Source organism: Perca fluviatilis, chromosome 7 (genome assembly GCF_010015445.1).
Source record: "Perca fluviatilis chromosome 7, GENO_Pfluv_1.0, whole genome shotgun sequence".
NCBI classification, from domain to species: Eukaryota; Metazoa; Chordata; class Actinopteri; order Perciformes; family Percidae; genus Perca; species Perca fluviatilis.
In genome coordinates this window covers 26153652-26181444 of record NC_053118.1, presented here as the reverse complement: position 1 = coordinate 26181444, position 27793 = coordinate 26153652, and the positions used below count along the sequence as shown (strand labels likewise).

At 40.5% G+C, this 27793-nt stretch overlaps 3 protein-coding genes and 1 long non-coding RNA gene across 9 annotated transcripts; 2 read left to right on the top strand and 2 right to left on the bottom strand.

The window, feature by feature from the left end:
- The first annotated feature begins 762 nt into the window (after window positions 1-762).
- On the top strand, window positions 763-7997 carry LOC120563060 (endoribonuclease ZC3H12A). The gene is made up of 6 exons (XM_039807066.1): window positions 763-998; window positions 2172-2620; window positions 3137-3276; window positions 5423-5657; window positions 5841-5947; window positions 6066-7997. The coding sequence occupies exons 2-6, from the start codon at window positions 2247-2249 to the stop codon at window positions 7082-7084; spliced, it is 1875 nt and encodes a 624-aa protein (XP_039663000.1). The 5' UTR covers window positions 763-998; window positions 2172-2246; the 3' UTR covers window positions 7085-7997.
- Window positions 7998-9030: 1033 nt separating this feature from the next.
- Window positions 9031-12981, bottom strand: LOC120563082. 2 transcript variants are annotated; one of them, XM_039807116.1, is made up of 8 exons: window positions 12851-12981; window positions 12455-12565; window positions 12293-12377; window positions 11745-11929; window positions 10694-10778; window positions 10445-10595; window positions 9943-10182; window positions 9031-9275 (listed from the first exon to the last, which is right to left on the bottom strand). In XM_039807116.1, exons 2-8 carry the CDS (start codon window positions 12527-12529, stop codon window positions 9218-9220), a joined length of 879 nt encoding a protein of 292 aa, XP_039663050.1. In that variant the 5' UTR covers window positions 12530-12565; window positions 12851-12981; the 3' UTR covers window positions 9031-9217. The 2 variants fall into 2 exon arrangements, with proteins under 2 accessions (XP_039663050.1, XP_039663051.1); XM_039807117.1 differs by having other exon boundaries at window positions 12455-12561; window positions 12851-12968.
- On the top strand, window positions 12975-26744 carry LOC120563081 (serine-rich adhesin for platelets). Of its 5 annotated transcripts, none has more exons than XM_039807112.1 (12): window positions 12975-13040; window positions 13373-13460; window positions 16361-16484; window positions 18043-18140; window positions 20165-20422; window positions 23243-23398; window positions 23539-23561; window positions 23685-23777; window positions 24152-24311; window positions 24481-24557; window positions 24759-24854; window positions 25528-26744. In XM_039807112.1, exons 4-12 carry the CDS (start codon window positions 18056-18058, stop codon window positions 25777-25779), a joined length of 1200 nt encoding a protein of 399 aa, XP_039663046.1. In that variant the 5' UTR covers window positions 12975-13040; window positions 13373-13460; window positions 16361-16484; window positions 18043-18055; the 3' UTR covers window positions 25780-26744. The 5 variants fall into 5 exon arrangements, with proteins under 5 accessions (XP_039663046.1, XP_039663049.1, XP_039663048.1 ...); XM_039807115.1 differs by lacking the exon at window positions 12975-13040 and adding an exon at window positions 13171-13237 and having other exon boundaries at window positions 18071-18140; XM_039807114.1 differs by lacking the exon at window positions 12975-13040 and adding an exon at window positions 13171-13237 and having other exon boundaries at window positions 23270-23398.
- Window positions 13758-25584, bottom strand: LOC120563083. The gene is made up of 3 exons (XR_005639908.1): window positions 25514-25584; window positions 14476-14518; window positions 13758-13860 (listed from the first exon to the last, which is right to left on the bottom strand). It is a non-coding gene; the product is annotated as an uncharacterized LOC120563083 (long non-coding RNA).
- Window positions 26745-27793: the final 1049 nt, after the last annotated feature.

The window sequence follows — 27793 nt, the reverse complement described above, 5'->3', positions numbered from 1 at the left end:
ACTGAAAAAATGTAATATGATTTAAGTATGTACTATTTGGGAGGTAATGTGTTGGTATTAACCATTGTATGTTGTTGGAATTTGCTTTATTTCCTCTTTGTTTGTGGTCTCACAGACTCCACTGCCATAGATGTATGTGTAAAAGTAATAATTACAATAGCAAAATCAACCTTTTCCCCCCAATATTTTAAAAGCGGAGTAGCCTAATAAATACAATATTTCCCTCTGAAATGTAGTGTGGTTGATGTATAAAATAGCATACTCAAGTGAAGTATCTTAAATGGAACATAATATAATATTGTTATATATTTTTTATATTAAGGTATTTGTGTCTTTGATTCAACTTTTACACTTCAATAAAAATCGGAGTACATTTAAAAAAAAAAAAAAGGGAGGTTTTTTTTTTTTTGCCCTGAAACCACGAGGGGGCGTCTTGTCCTCGATATGATTTTTATATACCGGTACTTATCTTATAAGATAAGTGGAAAAAGGAGATCCACTGATATTCACACACATAGCCTAAGGTATGGAAGGTTACTACAAAAGAAATGACAGAGGCATTGCTCCAGTCTCAAGCTTTAAGCTTTATTTAAAAAACACCATCAAATTTATATTTTCCCCCAAACTAATAATGGTTCCTTAAATTAATCTTCTCACTGGATCATCAAAATGTTGTGTCAGACACAAACAAACACGCACACGCACACGCGCACACACACTCTCTTCTCTCTCTCTCTCTCTCTCTCTCTCTCTCTCTCTCTCTCTCTGACTGACTAACAGCCAAAGGAAACGAAAACTTTATCGTATCTCTGATTTATGCAAATCTTTCAAGGCTCAGCATGCCTCCGTGAGTAGGAGGAAAAGGGAAGAAATAATTTTCCAAGAGGGAGGTGCTAGGAAGTCAGTAGCGTGTCAAAGTTACTGTACAACATTAACGGGAGTTTTAAGGGACTTCTGCTAACAAACGGGACACGAGCAGAAAGAGACGACCAGTGGAGGTAAGTTGGTTCGCCTCTGTGGTGAGATTTGTTGACGAGAAAAGAGCCGTTAGAACCTGCCAACCGGTTAGCATGGGCAATGTCCCGTTGAACACTTATCACCTGAGTCAGGTGTAGTATCACATTCGGTGTGTCTTCTAGCGTACTCGTTTATAAAGTAGGCTTACATGTAAAATAACAGTGGCGCAGCGTTTCTTACGTTTATGTTCAGCTGTCTTTATTTAACGGAGGCTGAGATTAAAGATGAGTAGACCACACTGTAGGCTAGGATTCTGTATATTAGGACTACAGGCCTCTTATAGGCTACCTGCATGCTGTGTGGTAGGCGAGTCATTTTAATTTTAATTGAACTCCTGATAATCAAATGTAACAAGTACCACATTTAAATGGCTACATTTACATAAAATGAAGCTTTTCGAATTTGTAGCTTCATCAGATACACCAAATGATAATATAACATAATAACACCAACAATGGCTACTGACAATACTGTCAATAGCATATTAAGGTGGAATATAAATGATTGGTAAAGAGGCCTTTAGTTTATGAAAGTAGCCTCCTTAAAATGAAGGCAAATAAAGTGTTGACTAACAAGGATTTTTATGATTGCTTAATCTGGCTGTTGTTTTCTTAATTATTCAATTCATTTGGGTTTGGCCTATACAACATGTACACTTACAAACTGTCCATCACAGTAGAACCCTAGGTGACATCATTAAATGTCTTGTTTTGTTCACCCAACAGTCCAAACCCCAAAATATCAAATTGACTATCATTTAAGTTTAAGACAAGTTAAAAAAATAAAATAAAATCACAATCGAGCAACAGAGAGTGGCATTGTTGCATAAAAACCAACAACTGACTCTCGTAGAGATATCAGAGTTTACACAGATACCAAACATGCCGGGCTGAATTTTTGGGAAATATGTATAAATTATACAAAAGGCATCTAGACTATTTCAATTTGATGGTTAAGTCATAAAAAAGTATGTAATCTTGGGTTGTAGAATAGTTAACTCACTGAACCAATTTAAAATATGTAGGGTTCTGTCAGACGGTGTGGAATAAGATTATATTTACTTGAACGGGAAACAAAAAGCGAAAATTGAATGTGAAGAGGATACATTATGTCAAATAAACCTGTATTCCTAATTAAATGTAATTTTCCTTCAGTCAGTGTATGAATATCACCCTGAGGCTGTGTAACACGTCTTCTATGCTGCTGAAAAGAGGCCCAGATGCTCCAGGATGGATCAGGCACTTCCCAGCCAGAGCTCAGCGTCGGACCTGCTCGAACCAGACAGCGAGGAGCTCCAGCTCAGAGTGGACTCCTTCAGGAAACTGGGTTACTCCTCAGCAGAGGTGAAGGCTGCTCTGAGGAAGCTGGGCCTAAACACAGACACCAACTCGGTGCTGGGAGAGCTGGTTCGCAGCAGGACCATCGCTGCACCCTACGTGTCCAGTTCTGACAGCGATGAGAAGAGCACAGGCCAAAAAGACCCGCTGCTGCCTCCCAGTTGGACTCTTAGACCCTGCAGAATCATACCACAACTCGGGGATCAGAAGAATACAAACACAGAATTGAGGCCTATTGTTATTGATGGCAGCAATGTTTCCATGAGGTAATCTTGATAAGCTCCTTTCTCTATTTTATGGGATCATAGATCATTAACTTAATTCATAATTAACAGTTTTTATGGCTATTTTTTGCTACTTTGAACTGCAGACAGTACACAAAAGTGACATAACAACCAAAGCAGGTGTTGTCTTCCTTAGGAGTGTTAGGTGCCTGTAAAATAACTTGTCAAACCATCAATCATTGTCATGTTTTCATTTAACTCTGACCCTGAAACATCCATCGTCATGTCACTTTAAAAAGGGAGGCGTTCACCACCCTGCCTGTGCATGTTTTTGTGAAGGCCGCTGCTACAATATGCAAATTCTAGGCACACACCTCACAATCTCAACCTTTCATATAGACATGGAGTGAAATACAGGAAGTTGACAACGAGTAATATTCCGAGAGAACATTCAAAGGCGTGTGGTGTTTACACAGATCAACTGAATGTTTACCTCACCCTTTCATGTTATTTATAGTCAAATTGTTGTACTAATCTTCTCTCCCCTGTTTCTCACAGTCATGGCAACAAGGAAGTGTTCTCATGTCAAGGCATCCAGCTTGCAGTGAATTTCTTCTTGGACAGAGGTCATAATACCATTACTGTGTTTGTACCTACTTGGCGCAAAGAGCAGCCCAGACCTGATGCCCCAATAACAGGTGAGGATACAAGAAGTGCACGACCAAGCAGACAGATGGTGCTCATCAAGCACAGGAGTGCTAATAGTGTGTTAGTAGTGTTAAATTCTTTACCTTGCAGTCATAAACTTGAGTGGCCAGTAGGTCAGGCAGACTAACTAGCTTACCTTTTCAGTTAATAGCCACAGCACTGAACTTAATTTTTAACAGGGATGTTCATTTTGTTCACCCATGACTGGTGAACCAACCCATGAATGACTCTTTTTGGTTCTGTATTTTTCTGAGTATGAAAGAGTCTCTTTGGCTTTTGCAATCTTTCAATATGCTTTTAACAAGAAAGTAACTAGTGTGCAATACAGCTGAGCTGACAACGACACCACTGAGGGGAGCTCCACTTAGAGCTACTGATTCGCTCAGTGACAATGGTGATAAAGTAAAGTCAGTTCACTTTTAAAATGTGTTAGATGTGACGGAGATTTGTTCCTACATGCCCTGAACACCCCTTGGAGACAGTAAAAAAATAAAGAATTGATGTCTCTGCACCTTTCTAGCCGACAACACCTTACAAAAGCGGCAAGTACCAACATTGGGGAGATAGACTGGAAGCCAGTATGCATACCTTAAATGAAATGATAATTTGTGGTTCTTCATATGACAAAATATTTTGATGGGCATTTTGAGTAACTCCCATTGACTCCCGGCCAACTGATCCCACCGAAGAAATAGTCCAACGCATAAACCTGATGTAACTTAATTGTCGCTTCACACTTTAAAAATAAATAAACAAACAAGATATAACTAATTGATAAGGTGTTGGTAGGCGTGTTAAGCACATTTCTACTTTGTTTAACTAGCCAGGAACCAGTGGTTCTTTTGCTTTGTCCCTGAAGACATCTTTTCCTTTATAGAGCTTCTCTTTTTCCATTTAAATCTCCTCTGAAATTGTAGCTGTAGGTGTGTATATTCCTGTATCTGTGATTCAGTTCCACAGTAGCTATGATATACTGTTACAGTTCTGTCTTAGGCAGAACTACTGAACTCATGCCAAAGCCATGGGGCAACACAGTTAAGATTGTGTAACAGAGATTTACCCAATTGGCTACCAAGTTATGTTTCCATATGAAGCCGAGACTACAGCCAGAGCTCTACATTTCAGACAGCTGAGTCACTAACGTCTCTGGGTGTACATGAACAATCCAGATTACAGTACTATCATATCTATACAACACAATCTCTTTGAGTAGAGAAGCTGCCTTTTATTCAGTCTTAATGCAACATGATTTAAAGCTATTCATGCTTATCTAATGTCTGGTATCTTCAACAACAACAAAGGGTGGACCATCCTTTTAAAACTGATGCATCATCACCTTGTAGCTCGCGTGATTTATTAGTAACTGTGCACCCTGGGTGAAGCAATTCAAACGTTCTATTTGCAATCCCCGAACAAGGAAGTAAAAGTCAGCTCACAGTCATTCTTGGAAAAGCCCCATCAGGAAGTACAGCTGGGTTTTTTCTTCCACACCTAGTCTTATTGCATAGTTAACTGTTGACAGTCATCTACAGCAAGCGGTCACGTGAAGACAGTCACTTAGTTAGAGAAGTGCTTGTGTGTTTTGTCTGGGTAACACTTGACACTGTCATGACACATGAACCCTAACCATAACTTGTCATGACAAAAACCTAATGACAGAAGTGTTATGTCATAAACGTTTATGACTTGTTTATAATGTTTATGACACATTCATGACAGTGTCATGTCACTCTTATGTAGATACCTTCAAGTAAAATGTAATCTTTGTCTGTAAGGCTGAAGCTCAGTCTAACTTTCATGTAACCTGGCCTCTTGTGTAATAAGCACCTACAGTGTGTGTATTATGTTTTCATTCAGTCATTTTGCAAGTAAAGTAATATGATATAATGTACATATTAGATTGTTATGATGTTTGTACAGGTGATGTCTGATGTCTTTTGTTTTCTATTTGATTGATGGTGCTTTTGAAAACTGCTCAGTGGTGTTTTGTATCTTCGACGTGCAGTTGAGGATCATGACAAATGTGTGTCTTGTAACATAACAAAGCTATTTGTATTATAAACAATGTTCAACAAAACCTGTAATGCAAGTACCTCTCTCCATAGCCATCTGACTCATGGTTGTTTGCTGTTTTAGATCAACACATCTTGCTAGAGCTTGAAAAACGGAAAATAGTGGTCTTCACTCCATCGCGCCGTGTGGGTGGTAAGCGAGTGGTTTGCTATGATGACCGCTTTATCGTCAAGTTGGCGTATGAGTCAGATGGAGTGATTGTATCCAATGACACCTACCGTGACCTCCAAGGAGAAAGACCTGAGTGGAAGAAATGCATCGAGGAGAGGCTTCTCATGTTCTCCTTTGTGAATGACAAGTAAGCAGTTAGCCTGTTTTTTCTACCTGAGCGTGAGAGGTTTGACATTTTAATGCTGTTTAAAGTTGTTCCAGAGGGAATATTTTCTCTTAAGGCTGTAATCAGGGAAACATAACTATGCAGCACTCAGCACTTGTCACAAGTAAATGAAGAAATCAGTTATATCTGTTTTTTTTTGTCTAGGTTCATGCCCCCAGATGACCCTCTGGGTCGCCATGGCCCCAGTCTTGACAACTTCCTTCGGAAAAAACCTCTGCCTATGGAGCAAAAGAGACAGCTCTGTCCGTATGGTAAGATATGATAAGCACAGAGTTTCATTCCTTTAGAGTTTTTGGACAAGGAAGTAAGCTGGTTCCCAAATGAGATGACTTATACCTTTTGTGTGTGTCACCATTTTTGTATCCTCAGACAAAAAGTGCACTTACGGCCTCAAATGTAAGTTCTACCATCCTGAGCGGTCAAACCAGTCCTACCTGTCCTTGGCTGATGAATTGAGAGAGAAAGCCCAGATTTCTACTGTAAAAGAAGAGAGAAATGCCAGATTATCACCCAGACAGTTTCAGTCTGATCCTGGGCCTGCTCATAATGCCTTTTCCTATCCTCAAGACTCTAACACAGAGCACATTAGAGACCAGCAAAGTTCTTCATATCCCAGTCAGGTTTGTAAAAATACACTGCTGTACTGGGAGGATCCTCGAAAAAGTCCAAATCAAATGCCCTGTCCTTTAACAGGGGGCCAGTGTCAGAAAGAGCACTCCATGCCCAATCATTACTATACCAACATCTCTCACGAGTACCTGGATTCTGGCCTTGGCTCTTATGAGAGTCAGTTCTCTGACTTTTCGCATTACTCCCACAGGCTCAGGCCCCAGCAGCAAGGTGCCCTCCCTGGACACAGACTTGCCCCAGTGCATTTAGAGAAAAAAAACACCAGCCAGTACTGCAGGTGCTGTTCCCATGTAGTGCCCTCAGCAGCTCACCTGCAGCCTAATGGAAACCCGGACTCCAAGGGTCAACCCAAATATGACACCTACCCTCCTCACATGTTTCCGCCTGGTGTGCCACACCAAAACAGCCTCCCCAGCCATCTCCATTACAGTGGAGCGCCACATCATCAGCAAAAATACTGGTCAGATCCCTTTCAAGGGCTGCTCCAACCCAGGACATCATGTAGTGTCCCCTCTTCAGTCCATTCCTCCCACTCCCACAACTGCTCTTACAAAGGCCATCAGTACCACTCCTGGGGCCAACAACAGTCATCCTCTGCTGCGTTTGACCCACAAAGGTTGGAACTCCGCAAGAAGTTGCAAGCCATCTTTAACCCTCTTCAGGTGGACACAGTCATGGAAATGTTTCCACATGTGATGAATGCGGAGAAACTGGCTGCAGAGATCCTCAACCTAAAGGCTCAGAGAGGGATATTCTGATAGTTCCTCTGATGATTTTCTTCCCTTGCATCCTCTTCAGTCAGAACTAACATGATACTCATGTTGACTCTCTAGCATAACAAATGAGGAACCTTCTGAGAAGCTTTTATAGTGTCTATGGTTGAGTGATTTGAAAGCTAATTGAAAATATGTTTTATTCTATGTAATGTGCCTTTAAAGAAGTGCAGTTTGCCTTCCTATGTATGAACAGTTAAGACAATTTGTTATATGCATTTGTATGACATTGTAGTCAAATGTTACCTTGCCATCCAGTGTTTTGGATGAAAAGTGCCTCTAGACCAAAAGTAGTTATGACTGAGTTTCTAGAGTTTTGACTGTTGATGCATATTGTGTCAAATGTGAAATATTTTAATCCTTTTCCCAAAAATAAGTTCTCATGCAATAACGAATCATAAATATATATAGTGTATATATATATATATATATTTTTTTTTTTTTTTACTTTCACTGTAGTTCTCCAAAACAGCTTGCAATATTATCTCTGTAAGGTGTAGTATATTTCAATATGCTGTGGCCGCCCAAAGCATTCAGTTATGTCAATCCAGTCGAGGATCCAGGCTCCCAAATTGTATTTCACAATAAATCCTGACCTAACAAGGAAATTGAGAAGACTTTGACACTAGCGATAGCTTGTATGTCATCACCCTTTTCCTGTAAATCGGCATCAGTTTCATAAAACTATTCTCAGAAAAAGTGTTGGTGTAATACTACACATGTATTAGGGTCACTGTGCGATTGAAATATAACAATACAAATGTGAAATTTGGATCTCATGCAGACTATGTTCTTTTAGAAATCACTTTATATACTGAAGATACATTCATAGTAAGCATGTCAAGGAAAAACCATGTCATTAAAAAATAAAGAATGTCATGTGTTACTTGTACGGTGACTGCTGTACCGGTCTTTTTCGAGCTTGGCTAATGCATCTGTAAATATGTCTCCAAAGTTTATCAGGAACTTAGTATTGGCAATCATTTATGCTTACATCATAACTTATTGCACAAGATTCCTACCAAACTCCCTCGCTAAATTTCACAAGTACGTCTCCTACGCACACAGAGCTTTCTATACAACAATTTTTCTGAAAAATCAGGGAGAGCCCAACGGTTTTACAAACTAAGAAATGTTGTACTCTGCATCTCATTTTGCAAGCTTGAAACTCATTTTGTTTTTCCACTGTCTGGGGGGAAAGGTCATGTGCGTTTGTGTGTGTGTGTGTGTGTGTGTGTGTGTGTGTGTGTGTGTGTGTGTGTGTGTGTGTGTGTGTGTGTGTGTGTGTGTATGCTCAAGTGACAGACTTAAGTCAATTAAACAAAGTTTAGCTATTCTGGAGTTACTGTTGAATGACACAGTTTGGCTCTACAACTATTTGATGGATTGCCATGACATTTTGTACAGACATTCATGGTGCCCATTGGATGAATCCTTATAACTTTGGTGATCCTCTGACTTTTCCTCTAGCACTACCATCAAGATGGATTGCTCTGAATTTTGATAAACACATTTGGTCTGTAGAAGGGAAACCGAAATCACTTCCATCCCCTGACTACTTTCAAATACCTGCAGAACTAGTGACTTTCACATTAGTCTCTGTTGTACTTTATGTTCAGTGCTAATTAGCGAATGTAAGCATGCAAACAGGCTAAACTAACACGGTAAACATGGTAAGCATTATACATACCAAACATTAACATGCTATTGTCATTGTGAGCATGTCTAAGAATTATGCTAAGGGGAAGAAAAAAAGCTTTTTAGAGCTATAGTTGTCATTGTTTTTTTAGCCCAAATTCAGCATTTCTCAGTAAACACACTGTTGCTTGTTTTGTGAACAGAGTAGTTTACCAACCAACTCAGTAAAGGAACAGCAATTACTTTCTGCAACTCCAACATTACTGACCGCCCAAGCTCACATAACAGAAATGTTTGTTGAAATTAATATTTTTATTGTGAATAACAGGACAAGACAATACACACCTTTTAAGTATATACTTTGATACAAAGATTTATGACATTATGATAAGTTATCAAATCCATGGATGTTCTACATTATGTTGGCCCTCCTTCAACGCATCCAGATGGGCAGCTCTGCATCAGCAGTCTGTACTTCTGTCACTCCCAGGCCATCAGTAGTTTGTGGAATGGTACAAAGGCACCATAGCCAGGCTTGCTGCAGAAAGGACAGAAACAAAAACAAAATATTAATGATAGCCATGTTTAATTTAATTGGCTAAAGTACAAGTAAGTAAAGAAAAAGCCCATATGAATGGTTTTAAAGATGTTTATTTAGTTGGTAGGAGACAATAGTCCATGTGCTTATTGTATTTCACAAGCAGGTTTCTTAAGAAAAGACTACATTTGAGCCCCATTCCCAACAAGGAGTCAAATTTGTCCTTGCTGTAGGCAAATAGGTAATCTCACATTCTTAGTTCATGCCCCACCTCTTAAATGCTGTAAGTGATGTGAGGCTGACAAGTTTACCACAGCCTGAGATTTGCATATCCAGCTCAGCCACTAAGTGCAGATAATTTGCTAGTGCGTCTGGAGGCAATGTTTGGCTGTGTGAAATACCTAAGGACCGCAGTGTGATGCCTTCATTCGTAGAGATACTTTAATGTGATTTGATGTATTTAACCAAGGCTTTGAGAATCATAGTTTATTAACAGATTATCCATTACAAGTTCATTTAAATGGGCTGTGTACATCTCCAATGTGACATCTGATTGGAACCAATAATTCTCAGTGCAGCACTGAATGTCAGGTTACACATCCTGAGACGCATTAAGAAGCTACATGTTGCTTGTGTATACACAGTAAGAAAATGGGATCAGTTTTACCATTCAAAGTAGCTGAGTCCCCTGTGACTGCCATCATGTAATCCATGATCAGGTGTCTGCAGCTCCACCCCAAGGTGGATATCTGCCTCCCCCTGCAGGTGGCCCAGGAAACGAATCGTTCCCGTGCTGATCCGTCCAGATGGCAGCATGATCCTGACCCGGTGACCCAGCTCCAGGTCCATGGGGGAGTGAGGTACAAAAGCCCGGTGAGGACCTGTGGACGTCCTCCATGACCTTACACTGGAAGACGAGAGGGTTGAGTCAGTAAAACAAAGATAGAGATAATCAATGACAGCTTTAGAAACATCAGTGATATTACATCATATATGATGGGTGTTTTTTTCTGTAGAAAAATACTTAACCTATGAAGTGAAATACAATAAAAAAAGAGTAACTTTTACTAAATCTGTCAACCATGCAGTGTAGTTTGAAATTTTGGGAAATCAAGCTTATTCGCTTTCTGGCAGAGAGTTACATCAGAAGATTGATACCACTTTTGCACCTGGTGGCTGAAGATGAGGAAGAGGAAGGTCTCAAGCTCAGTGCTGATGATGATGTGGATAACTGGCTGCCTGACAAACTGCTTGCATAAATGTCGCCCCTTGAAGACGCATCAAACCCTCTGTGTTGGTGCATCATTCTTGAGAGACCGCCTGTTTATTAGAGAACAGCAGTTGACATCATAATTGAATTCAAAAGCATGCATGTATAAAACAGCTGAATGAACTCCGTGTGTATGACTGTAATTTACTTGAACACTCCTCCAATGCTTCTCCATTGTCCACTCCTGACTCTCCCTGCTCATCACAACTGCCCACTTTCACCAACACTTCAACCTGAGAGGCCAGCAAAGGAAAAGGAGACGAGTTATCATTACTTAACTCCAGTTGTGGAAAGTAACAAAGTACATTTACTCAAGTTTTGTACTAGTAAAGTACAACTACCTTAAAATTTTACTTGAATGTTTCCATTTTATGCTAATTTATACCTGAACTTTGCTATATTTCAAAAGGAAATATTGTACTTTTCACTAACTTATTTTAGAGCTATAGTTACTAGATACTTTTCAAATTAAGATTTTATATACAAAACATATCAGTTATAAGATATTATCTATTGTAACAGATTAAACTACCAATAGTATGTAGTTAAAATTAGCTCCACCACAACAAAATACAAAATTAACATACCACTTTCATATTAATACATCAATAATAATCCATTAATCCAATAATATAATACTATAACACTGACAGTAGCCACTCTACATTATGAGTACTTTTACTTTTGATTCTTTAAGGACATGTTGTTACTAATAGGCTACGTCTGTACTTTTAAGTACTGTTCTCTTAAGTGAACATTTAGATGCAGGACTTTTAATCTAGAGTATTTTGATAATGTGGTATTGCTACTTTTACTTAAAGCTGGGGATAGGCACTTTATTTTTGGAGTCGGCTAAAAATTCCATAATAATTTTTCAGCTTATTGTAATTCAAGTGTTCTGAGAGAAAACTAGACTTCTGCACCTCATCTTGGCTCTGTATTCAGGCTTCATATAATCTAATCGTGACAGAAGACTTCGGTCAATCACAGTTAATGTCAGAGAGAGAGCATCCTATTGGATGTTCTGCGCATGCATTGCCCGTGCAACAAAAAGGGGAGAGGGATAGCTGCAAGAACAGGTCTCACTCTACTTCAAATTCTGATGTTTTTTGCATTCTATCCACCGCAGCTTTAAGTAAATTATTTGAATACTGAAGTCATAGATACAACTTCAACCACACACACATTCACATGCAAACCTGATTACGTAGCTCTTCCTGTTCTCTTTGCAGTTCCACAAACCTCCTTTCACATGATACTTTATCACAGGCAACCCTGGTCTTGAGTGACAGTATCTCTTTCTCGGTTTTGGTCAGTCTTTTATGAAGGGAAGTTGCACGGTCAGGGCTGCCAGGTATGGCTGTGATCACTTTACTTTCAGAACCTGACAAATAAAGTCAAATGAAGTCATCACATCATATCTACTACACATGCTGACCAGATGTAAAGTAGGTTTACAGTAGGATGCAAATAGACCTTTGGCTTCTAGATAAGACAATACAGCTTGTTGTTGGTCTACAGTGAACCCTTATAGACGTGATAGACTTTATTCCATCATAACAATTCATTTGAGGGATACTGCAAGATCATCTTTTATAATCTTTCCCAAAACACAAAAAAGGATCAATGCACATTTAAGGCTTGTGGAGCTAGAACACACCAGCACCTTTGAATAGATATAAGCCAGCTACGTATTTTCATTTGAAAGTAAAGATTTTACTGGGCAGTTTTTATCGGAGATCCTTACCCACAAGCTGTTTCAGCTGTCGACGTGTGTCCTCTGTAATGTGCCGTTTCCTTGGCAGGAATTTGATTGCGTTGTATGGGCATATCTGAAATGCAAATAAACATGGTTTTGAGAGATCCAAATTTCAATACGAATGATACATTTTACAGAGCATACACTCACCCAAAGGAACCGGCAGGTGCACAGTATCCCCTTGAATGTCCATGTAAACACAGTCCACAGGATATATGCTGTCATGTTGAAGCATGTTCACCTCACATTGTGGTATTCTGACTGGGGAAAGAATTACCGCTAATGTGATATATCTATTACAGCTCATGGTGAAGTAATTCAGATGAAATGTTATTGATCTCAACATTACATGTGTATTGATGACCATAGTTTAACTGAACTGTGGTCTAATTAGTCCAAAGGATCAGGTGTAGGCTGCTTAAGAAAGTAGGCTATGTCATCTGTAGCTGGATACTGCCATGATATGACTTACACAAACAAATTCACAGAACAACGTGGATGGAAGCTATACTATTGAAAAATGTACAGACAGAGCTGGACACTGACCTTTGCCAGAAGCTCAACTGTAGGTTGGGAGGAAAGGATTTCATGTGGGGTCACAAGGAATCGGTAACTCCCATTTCTGCTCAATGGGTCTCTGTCCTAGTCCATGATGAATGCTAATGTGGCACGAAGAGCTCACTGACCTGTTGCAATGCACCAACTCCGTGTGAACAGTGCTGCTGAAGACTGCTGGGTAGGTAAATCTGTCTAATCCTCTTACCCATGCAGTTACACAGTCCAGTTGCATCCAGGCTGCTTAATTTGGGCTACTGAGCCTTAACTATAAACAATGTGAATAAGCCTCCACATGCAGTGCAACTCTTAGCGCTGTTGGAGGAAGGAGGATTCAGTGTCAGCACCCATCTGTTCTGTCTGTCTTTTTATTCAGTTGTAAGAGCTAAAGATATATAAACAAATGTTAGGCCAAGAATTGTTTTGATATCCCTTTTAATTTACAGCATACTTTATATACACATCCATAGTGTGACAGCATTACATACATTGTTTCCTATTTGCTTGTTCCAGCTCTTCATTAGTGTTTTTTTACACTGAGTGCAATTGACAACCCCAAGGGACTTTAGACTTTGGACTTTATCGATGGCCCCTCATGGAGGTACGTGGACATAGTTAAACATAAAGAACAAAAGATAACAGCTGTGAAGTAAGTTGACAGTGACACTTGCTGTCCAGTTATGGGCAGATGAAGCAGGGCCGGCCCTAGACTTTTGGAGGCCCTAAGCAGGATCTGGTTTGGGGACTCTCCACATTGTAACATGTTGCCACTGCACTTGGCACTAAACCAACTTGTGTATTGTAAATATTAGTTTAAGCACTCATAATGTACAAATAAGCATTTAAAGACTAATGTGAGACCTACTAGCAGCAGCACTGTCTTTAAATAGACCGGCTCTGTTATGAGCTCTATTGTGGGACATTTCAAGTGCTCTTGGGGGCCCTCTGGTAGCCACGGGGCCCTAAGCAGCCGCTCAGTTCGCTTATGGGTCGGGCCGGCTCTGAGATGAAGTACAATAAAACAGATGATGAGTAAATAAACAAATTAACAATTGTGTAAAACTTTGTGGTCAATGTTCAATAGTTACTTCAAGGAAGCCATTATTATTTTTAACAGATGCTCTCAAATGTAACTACTACGATTAATTCTATAGTCTAATTTAACATCTGTTTTAATCATTGTAAAAGCTCGGACAAACTAATATATATTAAATATATAATGTAGGCCTATCATTTTATACAAATGTCCTAGATTTGACCTTATTGAAACTCTTATGTTTTGCTTTGTGTTTCATTACACAAACTTCTGTATTTTCACATAATAAATAGCAAAGTGTTTATGACTTTTCTGTGTGCATGCTGGTCGGAAACAGGATTATTAAAGAGATGTTTGTTCAGCCTAAACCACCGCATCATAGTCTCACTGTTAGGAAATCAAGTGTGAAAAGGGGCAGCATATCTTCCTGGTTGATTATCGTAATGATTATACAGTACAAGAGGCTTTGGTTTCAAAATAAAGCTAGGCATTCAAGTGAAATGTGAGCCTGCATACTGGTTAATTGTTGTGTGTGAAGGCGTATACATTTGTATAATAGGTGTATAAATTCATCACTTACGTACATGGTCAGCTTCTGTTCAGGTGTGCTGCATATTTGTTGTCTGCATTCAGAGAGACAGAAAAACAAACTCTCACCTCAGGTCACGTCCCCATCAATCAAACAAACACATGCAAACAATAAACCAAAAAGTATTAATACATTCCCAACTTCGCAAAAAGACAATCAGACAATAGTGTCTTTGTTAAGGACATTTTGTAATTTTGCATATGATGATGAGGATACACAGATGCACCTTTTTTGGCATACACAAAGATGCTGGGCAGATCCTTTCATAGTGTGCAGTTCTGTGATGTCTGAAGAAGAGGACCCAATTTGGCAGATTTGTCCTATCTGCCATAGTAATAAATAAATAAAAGAAATACCATGTTGATCACTGCATGCATGTTTATATGTTTGTAAGCACATGTGAGATACAGCTGTATGGGTGTGCATGTACAGTATGTTGTGTGTACCTGTGTATGAAATCTCCCTCTGGGACAATAAAGACTGTATATCTGCTAAAAGTCGCACAGGTAAAGCGAGGAATTGTAAATACATTTTGCTTGCAACTTTATATTTAAAGAACGAGTTCACATTTGTGAAAGTCTGTCTTATAACAATACTGACATGTCCATATGCACATTGAAAGAAAAAAAATGTCATACCCGACAGCAGTGTGGGCACATTAATGCTCACCATTCCCACATTTTATGGTCATGAGAAAAGTTTACATATTTTGGGAAAATATATCTTTAACCATTTGAGGCATTTTCGGTTATGAAAGGCTATCCAAAAGAGGAACAATTACATCTACTGATAACTCTTTCAATGTGCATATAGATATGTCAGTATTGTTTTAAGACACACTTGAAAATCAAAAACAATTCTTTAATGAAACATTAAAGGCAGGCATTTTTAACCTTACTAGCAACAGCAATGATGCCCACGATACAGACCCAGTTTGACCCTTTAATTCATTTTTATTATAAGGATATCCTAATTAGTGAACAGCTCATATTCTGTCTTTATATAACTCAATAAATTAGAATAAGACATGACAAATGCAAGTACTTTTACTACAATTACGACAATTATTTTACCACCTACAGAATTTCCTCTTAAACTCCTGTGTATCTTTAGTAACAACACCTTTATTAAGCCATACACAGCAGACAACATTTGATGTGTTTCATGAAGCTGCAATGAAAAAAAGGAAGGACTTCTGTAATCTGAATTGTGCAAGTGCCCTTTGTGTCGTGCCCAAGAATTATACGTTCTTTAGGCCACAAAGAGGCAAGTGTAGTCTGTGGGGGCTTTATGGCAGGCAGAGAGAGGGGGTCTGATTTCACATTGTGTTGAGCAGAAACCAGGAGGGTCCCTATACAATTACCCCACAGGGCACTGAAATCTCAACTGTACATTTATAGACTCACAAAAAATTAAACCACAGAGTTATTTTAGTAAATCTTTAAATGCTGGGTGCACAGTTAAAATGTATCTTTACCAAAGCATCCCAACAATGGGGTGTATTGTAATGTAATATATTATTTTATGTTGAATTGACACACTGTAAAGTAGTAAAATGTATTTATTAGCTGAAGGTAGTAATTAAATGTATTTATTTACCTGTTGTATGTATTTTAAGAACTTATTTGGATCTTTCTTGCGTTGACCTGAATCTATAATGGGATACCTTTCTGTGCACTTGCAGTTTTGACATATACTTCTGTAGTTGAACCTGCCCATTTTGAAAATACCTCAATTACATTTTCCTCAATAGCATTACCACATTGATTCTGGGGCAGTTTAAACCCACCCAGCAAACACAGGCTATTAGTCTTCTACTCCCACACTAGTATAGCTGTGCAGGTAAGAGTTTCCACTTATTACGTTGTCCCTTCAGTGTCGGCAGGAAGCAGAAGAGGGGAGGTGACAGAGAGCAACAGAGAAAGGGAACACCAGAGAGAGAGAGAGCTCATTCACTTCAACCACAGCTGACAAAAAAAAACACTACAAGTTCATCGCAGGTGAGTGGACTTTAATAGAAACATTGCTGATTTTAAAGATGTATTTTGTGAACATGATTTAAATTCAGCCGAATAGAGCTTTGATGTTTGTCCAGAGGGAATCACAGAGTGATGCAGGTCAACAACAGTGGTGCTATTGTAGCCAGTGAATGATACAGGAGGGGAATTTTGTGGTATCTGTTATGTTTTGACGTTTCTGTTACAAATATTATTTTGCGTACGCATTATCAATATGATAATAATTAGTAGAATCAGTAAATCGCTACACATGGAAACACACACTTTTTGATAAATATGAGTGACCTGTCTAAATTATATATCAGTCAATTTGAATTATTTGTTAGTGTCAAAATCAATTTACTGAGTCATATATCTGAAAATGATTCACAAAACGTCAGGTTTTCTGTTTGTAGCATCTCCTCCTTTAGAAAGATAGACACCATTTATTAACCTTAAATCATGAATAGTCTGTTATAAATATTCACAGCATGTGATTACCGGGTTCCTTTTGTTTTCATTTAACTAGTCCTATAATTAACTTGATTCACCAGTACAACATAATAAAAATGTACATAGTGAGTTTATGTAACAAGACTAACAGGAAGGTGTTTACAGCATGATCATTTAGCACCTGAACACACCTCTTGATGCACTGTATATCAAATTGAATAAACTTTAAGAAATGTAATCTTCAGTTTTCCCATTTAAACTCTTGCATTTTCACCTGAAAGCCAAAATGGCCACTGTTGTCACAGTTTCCAGGGTGTAAAGCCCATAGGAAGCCGTGCTGGGTTCCAAGGGGAGAGGGGAAAAACAAGCTGTGCTGCTTAGTGGTTCTCCCAAGGGGACTGATCGAGGAACAACACATTTTAATTGTGTTCACTGATAAAGTGCTGCAAACAGAGACACTTAGGATGTACTTGTGTGTCACTACACAGAACCAATTTGAGCAGAAATGACCTCATGACGGGGTGACCATGGATGGAAATTGCTTATCATACTTACACTTAAAATGTTATGGCCAAAGCTTTTGTTCTAGGTGACACTAATGTGAGAAACTGTCTAAAATATGAAATAGGTAATCAATTTGACAAACATTAATTATATCTATCTATATCTATAAATATAGATATATTGTTTCGGTGAAACTGATCTCATAATCAGAGTTATGATATATATATATATATATATATATATATAAAACACCAATTATAAGATCAGTTTCACCAAAGCAATTAGAAGGATGGTAAACAAAGGAGACCACAGATGACTTGAGCTCTCACAGATCAAAGGAACTGCCTAGGTGGGTTACAGTGAATGAGCACGGCTATTATTCAGTGGCCTATTAGCAAGGGTAAACAGTTTGAATTGTGCCCACAGTACCATCCATCATAAAGATCTTTTGTCACCACACATATAAAGTTTGTTATTGCTCAGTTTATTCTGTAAGCAGAGATGTGTCATTGCGTCTGTGTAACACATTGTGGACTATAATAACAGAACATCCATCAGCTGTTTCATTCATGTTAATTATATGTTTTACCCTTCCCTTTATTAGGATTTTGACAGATATGGCTTCATTACAGGGTGGACAAAGATCTTTCTCCCTTTCTGCCAGTGTGATAATGGCCTCCACTACTTTTATAAAAGGCACAGGTATGAGTCTGTTTGCTTATTTAAAATCACTGTCAGTGGTCACATTCATGCTCAAATAGTAGAATCTGTGAATCTGTTCTTTCCACCAACCTTGGCTGTAAAGTCAAGTCAAATGTATTTACATAGCTCAAAATCACAAATTTGCTAATCTGTACAGGATATGATATGACACCCTCTATCCTTAGATTCTCAATTCAGATAAGGAGAAGTAGGTAAGACATGTCCCCAAAAAGAAATATATTAACAGGGTAAAAAGGAAGACATTGGATTTAGCTATCCTCTTATGCAGAGTGACTTGCCAGTGATGCAGTGCAGCTCTGTCTTCGACAGGTCATGTGGCTGTTGTTTGGTTGATACTTGGAATTTCTCTTAGTGATGGTCATGTTTTCTTTCTCAAAGCATATTCATTTGTAATAGTACAACTGTAAAGTGTATACTTTGTGCCATGTAGGCTGCCCAATACTTTGAATATTGGATTATGAAAACCTGTAAATAACACACTCATAGTCACAAAACAGTAAAAAAAATAAATGCAGGTGGAACAATTGATACTCTGGGACTCCACTGCCACTGTCCCAAAAGCAAAGATGTCATACTGTAGCCTCTCCCATGAATAGATAACACGTGCATGTTGGCATAGTTCCTGTGCACCAGCATTGTACGTGTTGGTATATTTTTTTATTTATTTAATTTTTTACCATGGTAAACTGTGGCCACTCTGTAGATGCCTACTGCCTAAGTGGTGCTTTAAGTTCAATGCTAACATCAGCATGCCAACATGCCCACAAAAATAATGTTAACATGCTAATGTCTGGCAGGTACCTTGTTCACTGACTTAGTTTAGCTTGTAACAGTAACATTTGCTAATTAGCATTGAGGTCAAGGTACAGCTGAGGCCGATGGGAATGTCATTAGTTTTCCAAGTTTTGGTCAAAAACCAAAGTTTCCGGGTGCCTGGGTAGCGTAGGGGGTAGGGTTTGACTCTGACCTGCATCCATTTGCTTGTACAAGTGTACATCTTTGTACTGATGAAATTTAGAACTACTTCTGACTTTTTTCTCTGCATTACATTTATTTAGCTGCACTTTTGAAGTAAGTGCAGTTGTGCCAGAAATCCACCCTGGTGCTTGATGCAAAGTTAACTTCATACAATACATCATCTGGAAACCTTCAATGTCTGTACAGAATTCATGGCTATTCATCCAATTGTTGTGGAGATATTCATGTCAAGACAAGAGGGGTGGACAGACTGACTTAATATTAGTCTTCCAGTTCACTCTAAAGCAACACATTGGCATTTGTTGTTCCAACCCAAGTAGATGTTGAGATATTTAATTGGATAAGTGAAAACCTTGACAGATGATCGCCAAACTATTTGTATTAATCCTTTGGGCACCATGAACATCTGTATCATGTGTCATGGCAATTTATTCATCCGTTTTTGAGATATTCAACAACAACAAAAATATCAACGTCATGGTGGTAGAGGTACAGTCATTGTATTACCTAAATCAGTAGGCTTTATCCTCAGGGGACCATTCATCTCTGTGCAAGATCTTACAACAATCCATTCATAAAAAGGTTTCTAAAATTAGCCTTTCAGTTCACTCAAATGGTAAATGGTCTGCATTTATAAAGCGCTTTTCTACCTTACCGGACAAAAGCACTTTACAATTTGCCTCTCATTCACACATAATGGTGGGAAGGCCATGTAAGGTGCTGCCATCAGGAACAACTTGGGGTTCAGTGTCTTGCACAGGACAAGACACAGGACACAGGACAACATGTTGGCATTTTAGGACTACTTCAAAGTACTTGTATTGTTAATCCTAAATCCACATTTTACTTTACAGCTATTTTAATTAATTATTCCAGTGTTTATTTTAGGGTAAGAAATGCATAAATGCAATTTTGCTGAAATTATGAAAAGTGCCAAACTAAGCTAGATAACTGCAAATTATTTCACATCTGGTTTCCATACAGTAAATACATACATTTTCCTGTTGTGTTTTCCAAAATGCCAGGCTGCACAGGCAACCTGCGCCTCCTCCTGTTAGGACTACTTCTGCCATTAGTCTTAGTCTCCGGCGAAACTACTACTGGCTCCACATCAACCAACAGCACTGCAGCCCCAACAGACACCACCTCTGGAGCCACAGCAACCACCAGTTCTACCCAGCCCCTCACCAACTCTGGAAGCACCACCATGCAGCCTTCCATCTCTACCACCATTGGACCCACAACAAACTCAACCACTGTTGGGTCCTCCACCACCTTTGGAGGTACAGAATTTACCACCATCACCCAGTCTCTCACAGCATCCACCACTAGCATCCAGTCCCCCACAACCCCTATCACCTCTGAAGGTACAGCAACCACCACCTCTGGAGGCATAGCACCCACCCAGTCACCCACAACCATCTCCGGAGACTCAGCATCAACCACTACCACCCAGTCCCCCGCACCCACAACCACCTCCGGAGGCTCAGCATCAACCACTACCACCCAGTCCCCCGCACCCACTACCACCTCTGGAGGCATAGCACCCACCCAGTCACCCACAACCATCTCCGGAGACTCAGCATCAACCACTACCACCCAGTCCCCCGCACCCACTACCACCTCCGGAGGCTCAGCATCAGCCACTAACACCCAGTCCCACGCAACCACTAGCACCTCCGGAGGCTCAGCATCAACCACTACCACCCAGTCCCCCGCACCCACTACCACCTCCGGAGGCTCAGCATCAGCCACTAACACCCAGTCCCCCGCAACCACTAGCACCTCCGGAGGCTCAGCATCAACCACTACCACCCAGTCCCCCACACCCACTACCACCTCTGGAGGCATAGCACCCACCCAGTCACCCACAACCATCTCCGGAGACTCAGCATCAACCACTACCACCCAGTTCCCCGCACCCACTACCACCTCCGGAGGCTCAGCATCAACCACTACCACCCAGTCCCCCACACCCACTACCACCTCTGGAGGCATAGCACCCACCCAGTCACCCACAACCATCTCCGAGACTCAGCATCAACCACTACCACCCAGTCCCCCCCCACTACCACCCCTCTGGAGGCATAGCACCCACCCAGTCACCCACAACCATCTCCCGAGACTCAGCATCAACCACTACCACCCAGTCCCCGGACCCACTACCACCTTCGAGGCTCAGCATCAACCACCACCACCCAGTCCCCGCAGAACCACTAGCACCTCCGGAGGCTCAGCATCAACCACTACCACCCAGTCCCCCACACCGACTACCACCTCTGGAGGCATAGCACCCACCCAGTCACCCACAACCATCTCCGGAGACTCAGCATCAACCACTACCACCCAGTCCCCCGCACCCACTACCACCTCCGGAGGCTCAGCATCAGCCACTAACACCCAGTCCCCCGCAACCACTAGCACCTCCGGAGGCTCAGCATCAACCACTACCACCCAGTCCCCGCACCCCACTACCACTTCCGAGGCTCAGCATCAACCACCACCACCCAGTCCCCCGCGAACCACTAGCACCTCCGGAGGCTCAGCATCAACCACTACCACCCAGTCCCCGACTCCACTACCACCCCTGGAGGCATAGCACCCACCCAGTCACCCACAACCATCTCCGAGACTCAGCATCAACCACTACCACCCAGTCCCCCGACCCACTACCACCTTCGGAGGCTCAGCATCAACCACCACCACCCAGTCCCCCGCAACCACTAGCACCTCCGGAGGCTCAGCATCAACCACTACCACCCAGTCCCCCGCACCCACTAGCACCTCCGGAGGCTCAGCATCAACCACTACCACCCAGTCCCCCGCACCCACTACCACCTCTGGAGGCATAGCACCCACCCAGTCACCCACAACCATCTCCGGAGACTCAGCATCAACCACTACCACCCAGTCCCCGGCACCCACTACCACCTTCTCGGAGGCTCAGCATCAACCACCACCACCCAGTCCCCCAAGAACCACTAGCACCTCCGAGGCTCAGCATCAACCACTACCACCCAGTCCCCCACACCGACTACCACCTCTGGAGGCATAGCACCCACCCAGTCACCCACAACCATCTCCGGAGACTCAGCATCAACCACTACCACCCAGTCCCCCGCACCCACTACCACCTCCGGAGGCTCAGCATCAGCCACTAACACCCAGTCCCCCGCAACCACTAGCACCTCCGGAGGCTCAGCATCAACCACTACCACCCAGTCCCCCGCACCCACTACCACTTCCGGAGGCTCAGCATCAACCACCACCACCCAGTCCCCCGCAACCACTAGCACCTCCGGAGGCTCAGCATCAACCACTACCACCCAGTCCCCCACCCACTACCACCTCTGGAGGCATAGCACCCACCCAGTCACCCACAACCATCTCCGGAGACTCAGCATCAACCACTACCACCCAGTCCCCCGCACCCACTACCACCTTTGGAGGCTCAGCATCAACCACCACCACCCAGTCCCCCGCAACCACTAGCACCTCCGGAGGCTCAGCATCAACCACTACCACCCAGTCCCCCACACCCACTACCACCTCTGGAGGCATAGCACCCACCCAGTCACCCACAACCATCTCCGGAGACTCAGCATCAACCACTACCACCCAGTCCCCCGCACCCACTACCACCTCCGGAGGCTCAGCATCAACCACCACCACCCAGTCCCCCGCAACCACTAGCACCTCCGGAGGCTCAGCATCAACCACTACCACCCAGTCCCCCGCACCCACTACCACCTCTGGAGGCATAGCACCCACCCAGTCACCCACAACCATCTCCGGAGACTCAGCATCAACCACTACCACCCAGTCCCCCGCAACCACTAGCACCTCAGGAGGCATAGCAACCACCCAGTTTCCCACAACCACCTCCGGAGACTCACCATCAACCACTACCACCCAGGGTCCTGCACCCACAACCACCACCAGAGACTCAGCATCAACCAATACCACCCAGTTCCCTGCAACCACTTCCACCTCTGGAGGGTCAGCTACCACAACTCAGTCCGGCATCAGCACAACAACCACTGTCAATTCTGCATCTTCAACTACTATGACCACTTCTAATTTAATCAGTGCTGCAATTTCAGGAAAACCCTCTGCCTCCTCTACAGTAGGTTTGACAGCCTTGATGCAATCCAGCACCGCCATGACCACAGGTGGGACCACATCATCTTCCTCCATGACTTCAAACTCTGGTTCCATGACCTCATCAGTGTCCACCAGTCTGTCATCAAACTCCACTGGTATGTTTAGTTTCACTAAATAATACGTTAACTTCCCAGGCTTTATTTTTCTATTTTAAAAATTAGAAAACTATTTTATTTTTATTTCTCTGTCTTTCTGTCTTCTATCTTTGATTGTGAAACCCATTGTTTTGCCACAGATAGGATGAATGGAACCATTATGGTAAGTCCTACTTCAATGAGCATGGCAAGTCCACCTTACTAGAGAGAAGTGTAATTTTGTAATTGCATGTTTCCCTTTAGCCCCTTATCTTCATCATGTGCCTCTTATCTCACTCAAACACAGATACAATGCCCCTCATTCATCTGTAACTACTCAGACTGCTACACAATGTACACCAGTCAGAATGCCACTCATTGTGCTGCTGGCTTTTGTCAGGTAGGGAGGCAAATGACAGCCAAAACCTTTTGAACTATCTAACAAAACGATTTTATATAAGTATAACAATTATAATCAAATGTCCTAAAATTCATCACAACCTATGTATGCACATCCATCAAAATATGCAAATGTTCTGTATTAGTAATCCAAAGAAGCAACTGAGCATTCAAAAGATGGAGTGGTAGCTCTAAATAACTACAACAAGTAAATGCTAATAATCCTTTTGTTATACACTCCACACTTTTACTCTATACATAATGTAATTCAGTATAGTATTATATTTTGCTATATGGTCCATAACATTTATAGAAAGAAAAAATGCAAAGGCAATTAAAATGTGTCTTCTAATGTGTCATTCTTCAATGTATCAGCTGATTAGACACATGGACATGTGCTACAATGTTAGCTGCAGCGCCTCCTGCGCTGATAAATGTGTCAAAGCCTCTCAGACCAACTGCTCTATAAGTTGCTGCAATTCGACTGGCTGCCTCAATAGCAGTTTTGCTTCCATGATTATGATGACAACCACAGGTATGCGTCCACATTTCATGACTCTCATAAATGTTTTTTTTTTATCATCCTCACACTGTCCTTACAAAATATTTCATGTTATCTCATGAGTCATGAAAGTATGCACTTTTAGTCATAAGTTTGCAATTTCTTTAATATTTTACTCTGATCCATAATTCCACAATTATAGTAATCGCAACCACGACAACAACACCTACCCCAGTCACTACAACGACTGCCACCAGTCCGCAAACAACAGCAAACAAAGTAAGGACAAAGGCACAAATTGTCTTTGTGACTAACAGCTGTACAATATTGACCTTTAACCAATTCCCAGTGGTTATACTAACTTCCTGCCAATTATTTTATATTTTATGAAGTATAGAACTATATAACAGTTTATCAAACATTGTAAGTCAAGTGTGATGTGAGATTAGTATCATCCTTTCTTCTGTGTTGTTTTTTCAGGGAAATAAATGCAATACAGGTGTATGTACTGGTACAGATTGCTACACAAAATTCCAAGAAGTCCAAATATGCTCCACCTCACAGCCCCACTGTCAGGTGAGAACTGCTCTAGCAACATTAAATACCATATTACTAAATATAAGATTGAAATGTGAAACACTCTGGAGTCCAAGTTCATTTTGGTACATTTATGCTGGCTTTCTATGTTTTTATTTTTGTCGTTATTTAGCACCTTAGCAAAGATGTCCTTGCCCCACATGCATAATTTTTTTTCAGCACAAACAAAGACTGCCTTAACAAATTTGTCCATTTAACAAAGTAGGAAGGAATCCAAAATACAAGAAAGGAATCGGTCAAACTATTGTTATAAAACGAAACATGTGGTAACAAATTCTTCACAACTTTCACTATTTATATTTACAGCTACTGCAGAAAAATGAAAAACTATAAAGAAATAGCCTGTATTTACATTGTTCAAAGAGATTTTATCCCAAATGTTGTGTGTTTTAGTCGAAAGTCTATTAATTTCGATGAAAAGTTTTAAAACGTTTTTTTCAAAAACAAATGTACAGATGTAAATGAGATACTGTGTGAAAGTGTCAGATTGTCTATATATAATATAAACATATTACTATATAAAGTATAAAACATGCTCAGTGTTTTCAACAATGAATGGACAGAAAACAAACATTTAAATATGTCATATTTAGACTTTCAACCACTTGTACTGTAGGCCCTGCACTGTTCTCACTCACTATTGCCTTTTCAGCTGAAAAAGGAGACCAAAGATTCCAGTTTCCAGTGGACGGCAGGTTGCACCAACTGTTCTGGCGAAACCCCATGCAAGACCTCCACAGTACCTCCATGTCTTCTGGAGTGCTGCAACGCCACCCCTTCAGCCTCCTGCCTTATGTTGAATGGCACGCTGAATGTCCCCAATTTCGCCACAAGAGGTCCTCATCTTCACAAAGAATTGATTGCTTCCTTAATTTGCCTGCTCGCCATCACTTTGCTGCTGTGAGTGACTGAGTAGGAGCGTGCTCAGCTGCTGTGTAGGTCATTAGGTAATCAGCTTTGTGTAACTCTCAGTCCCTCCATTACAATAAGCTTAGCAGTACATAGGATAACACTACTTCATTGACACCCATTTATCTCACTGATATTCATTTGCGATTGTAATGTATATATGTATGGAATTATTATTAAGTCTAAGTTACAACGTTGACTTTGTTTCTTGTTTTATTAACATTTCCCAATCATGTTTTATCTCTGGTTCAAGACCAATGAAAAATGTCTTTGAACAGTATTTCTAAATGAAAAACTATGTCAACTTAAGGAATCAAGAAAAACAGGCCAGAAGCAACTCAGTCTTCACATCACTTCACATTTCAGGTGTGAACCACCTTTATATTTCACAAAATTATATATTTAAAGAAACTTTGTTTTAAGCTTTAAGAATTCATTTTAAACATCTTGTAATTAGTTTGAGCCATAACCTTGCCCATAACTGTAATTGAATGTAGGTGCTGTCTTCTTAAAGAAAGACAGCAACAGTTTGTAGTTTAATTTTGGCATGAGTGAGTGAGCCTAAACACAACATTTTATGTTAAACATGGTTATGAATGTTTAATTACCAAAACCTCTCCCTATCATCTTGAGCCATTGTGAGAGTGATGCCGCTATGACTTTACATGCACTTTATGAAACACAAATGTTGAGCTGTTACAGAGTGTTGTGAAGGTTTGCTGAATCATTGTTGTAGATGTTATCATAATGAAATGTGCAATTTAGTACTTTTGGCTACTTTTTGTCTAATATCTTTGTGAATTGTGAATTGGATGTCTATATTGTGTGGTTTACAAAGTATATTTTAAGGTATATGGTGTCATGTAAATGTTAAATGAAATCAGAATTTAACAACAAATAATTTATTCTAGTTTTGTGTACTGTATAAAATTTTGATTGTGCCTGAAAATGAAATTAATCTAATAAACGATATGTCATGAATCATAATTTGATTAAGTCACATATTTGAGTGGGGTAAAAGGGGTGGACATTTCTAGTGGCTCATAGCACCTAAATGTTCCACAAAATTCCAGCGGAATTATTTTATTATTAATTGTGTTAATCTTTATCTTGTTTATGTCCACTTTTTGTCAACCTTTGGTTAACTGAATCAAGTGGTTAGGTAAGTGATTCCTTACCAGAACGTCTATAGCTTCCAGAGAACAAGGGTGGAAAGTAATTAAGAAGGCTACATCTATGAAGTACAATGCTGGTTACTTTTAAGAATAGGATTTTAAATCAAGATAAGCTTATCAAATACAATATATTGCTGTATTAGCTTGTGATCCTTTATTACAAAAAAGCAGTGTCTAGTTGGGGCCCCCTGTCACATTTCAGATGTGTATGAGCCCTTTAGCAGTCCGACAGAAGAGACATTTTACTGAGAATACTTCTAGTTTACATGGGAATTTAAATGCAGGGTCTTTACGAAGACCAAAGGATCTGAATACTTTTTAAACCTGATTTGAAACAGTTCTCATACTCAAATACAAATGTTGTTCTTACAGTTCAGTAAGAACAAGTTTGAGGCCACTATGCAGAACATTGGACATTCTCTCCCTTTTATAATACAGTTCTGCCTGCATGACTGAGGAACTCCTGTGCTAGAGCAAAAATGATTAAGTCGTCTAGGCCAGTATATGAATCTAGCTTATTGCAGTTATATAGGTATCTGTGAGCCAATGGGTAATAAGAAAGTGTCAGTGACAGTGTCACCATTACATATAGTTTGTCCTCAGAGCACTGACAATTTGATTTTTACATTGTAAAATGACCCGCTATCCTGTTTGTCAAGATTGTTGTTGTTTATTTTTCTTGTTTATTTCTTTCTTTTATAAATTACTATATATCATTATCAGATTTCTTTTTTTTTAAACTCCCAAATATGGACATCAGATTCGAAAATCCAGTAAGTCCAGTGTGGCTAGTCTGTGCATAGGCCAATGGTGCTTCTGAGAAAATGTAGTATA

What these genes read in the sequence shown, in the direction of transcription:
- LOC120563081 (XM_039807112.1), top strand. Translation starts at nt 18,056, where the DNA reads ATGGCTTCATTACAGGGTGGACAAAGATCTTTCTCCCTTTCTGCCAGT. An exon ending in TACTTTTATAAAAGGCACAG is followed by an intron (nt 18,141 to 20,164) that starts GTATGAGTCTGT and finishes CCAAAATGCCAG; the next exon opens with GCTGCACAGGCAACCTGCGC. An exon ending in GTGCTGCTGGCTTTTGTCAG is followed by an intron (nt 23,778 to 24,151) that starts GTAGGGAGGCAA and finishes TCAATGTATCAG; the next exon opens with CTGATTAGACACATGGACAT.
- LOC120563082 (XM_039807116.1), bottom strand. Translation starts at nt 12,529, where the DNA reads ATGACAGCATATATCCTGTGGACTGTGTTTACATGGACATTCAAGGGG. An exon ending in AGCATTGGAGGAGTGTTCAA is followed by an intron (nt 10,596 to 10,693) that starts GTAAATTACAGT and finishes TCTAATAAACAG; the next exon opens with GCGGTCTCTCAAGAATGATG. An exon ending in GGACTCAGCTACTTTGAATG is followed by an intron (nt 9,276 to 9,942) that starts GTAAAACTGATC and finishes TCCTTTCTGCAG; the next exon opens with CAAGCCTGGCTATGGTGCCT.
- LOC120563060 (XM_039807066.1), top strand. Translation starts at nt 2,247, where the DNA reads ATGGATCAGGCACTTCCCAGCCAGAGCTCAGCGTCGGACCTGCTCGAA. An exon ending in TTCTCCTTTGTGAATGACAA is followed by an intron (nt 5,658 to 5,840) that starts GTAAGCAGTTAG and finishes TTTTTTGTCTAG; the next exon opens with GTTCATGCCCCCAGATGACC. An exon ending in GAGACAGCTCTGTCCGTATG is followed by an intron (nt 5,948 to 6,065) that starts GTAAGATATGAT and finishes TTGTATCCTCAG; the next exon opens with ACAAAAAGTGCACTTACGGC.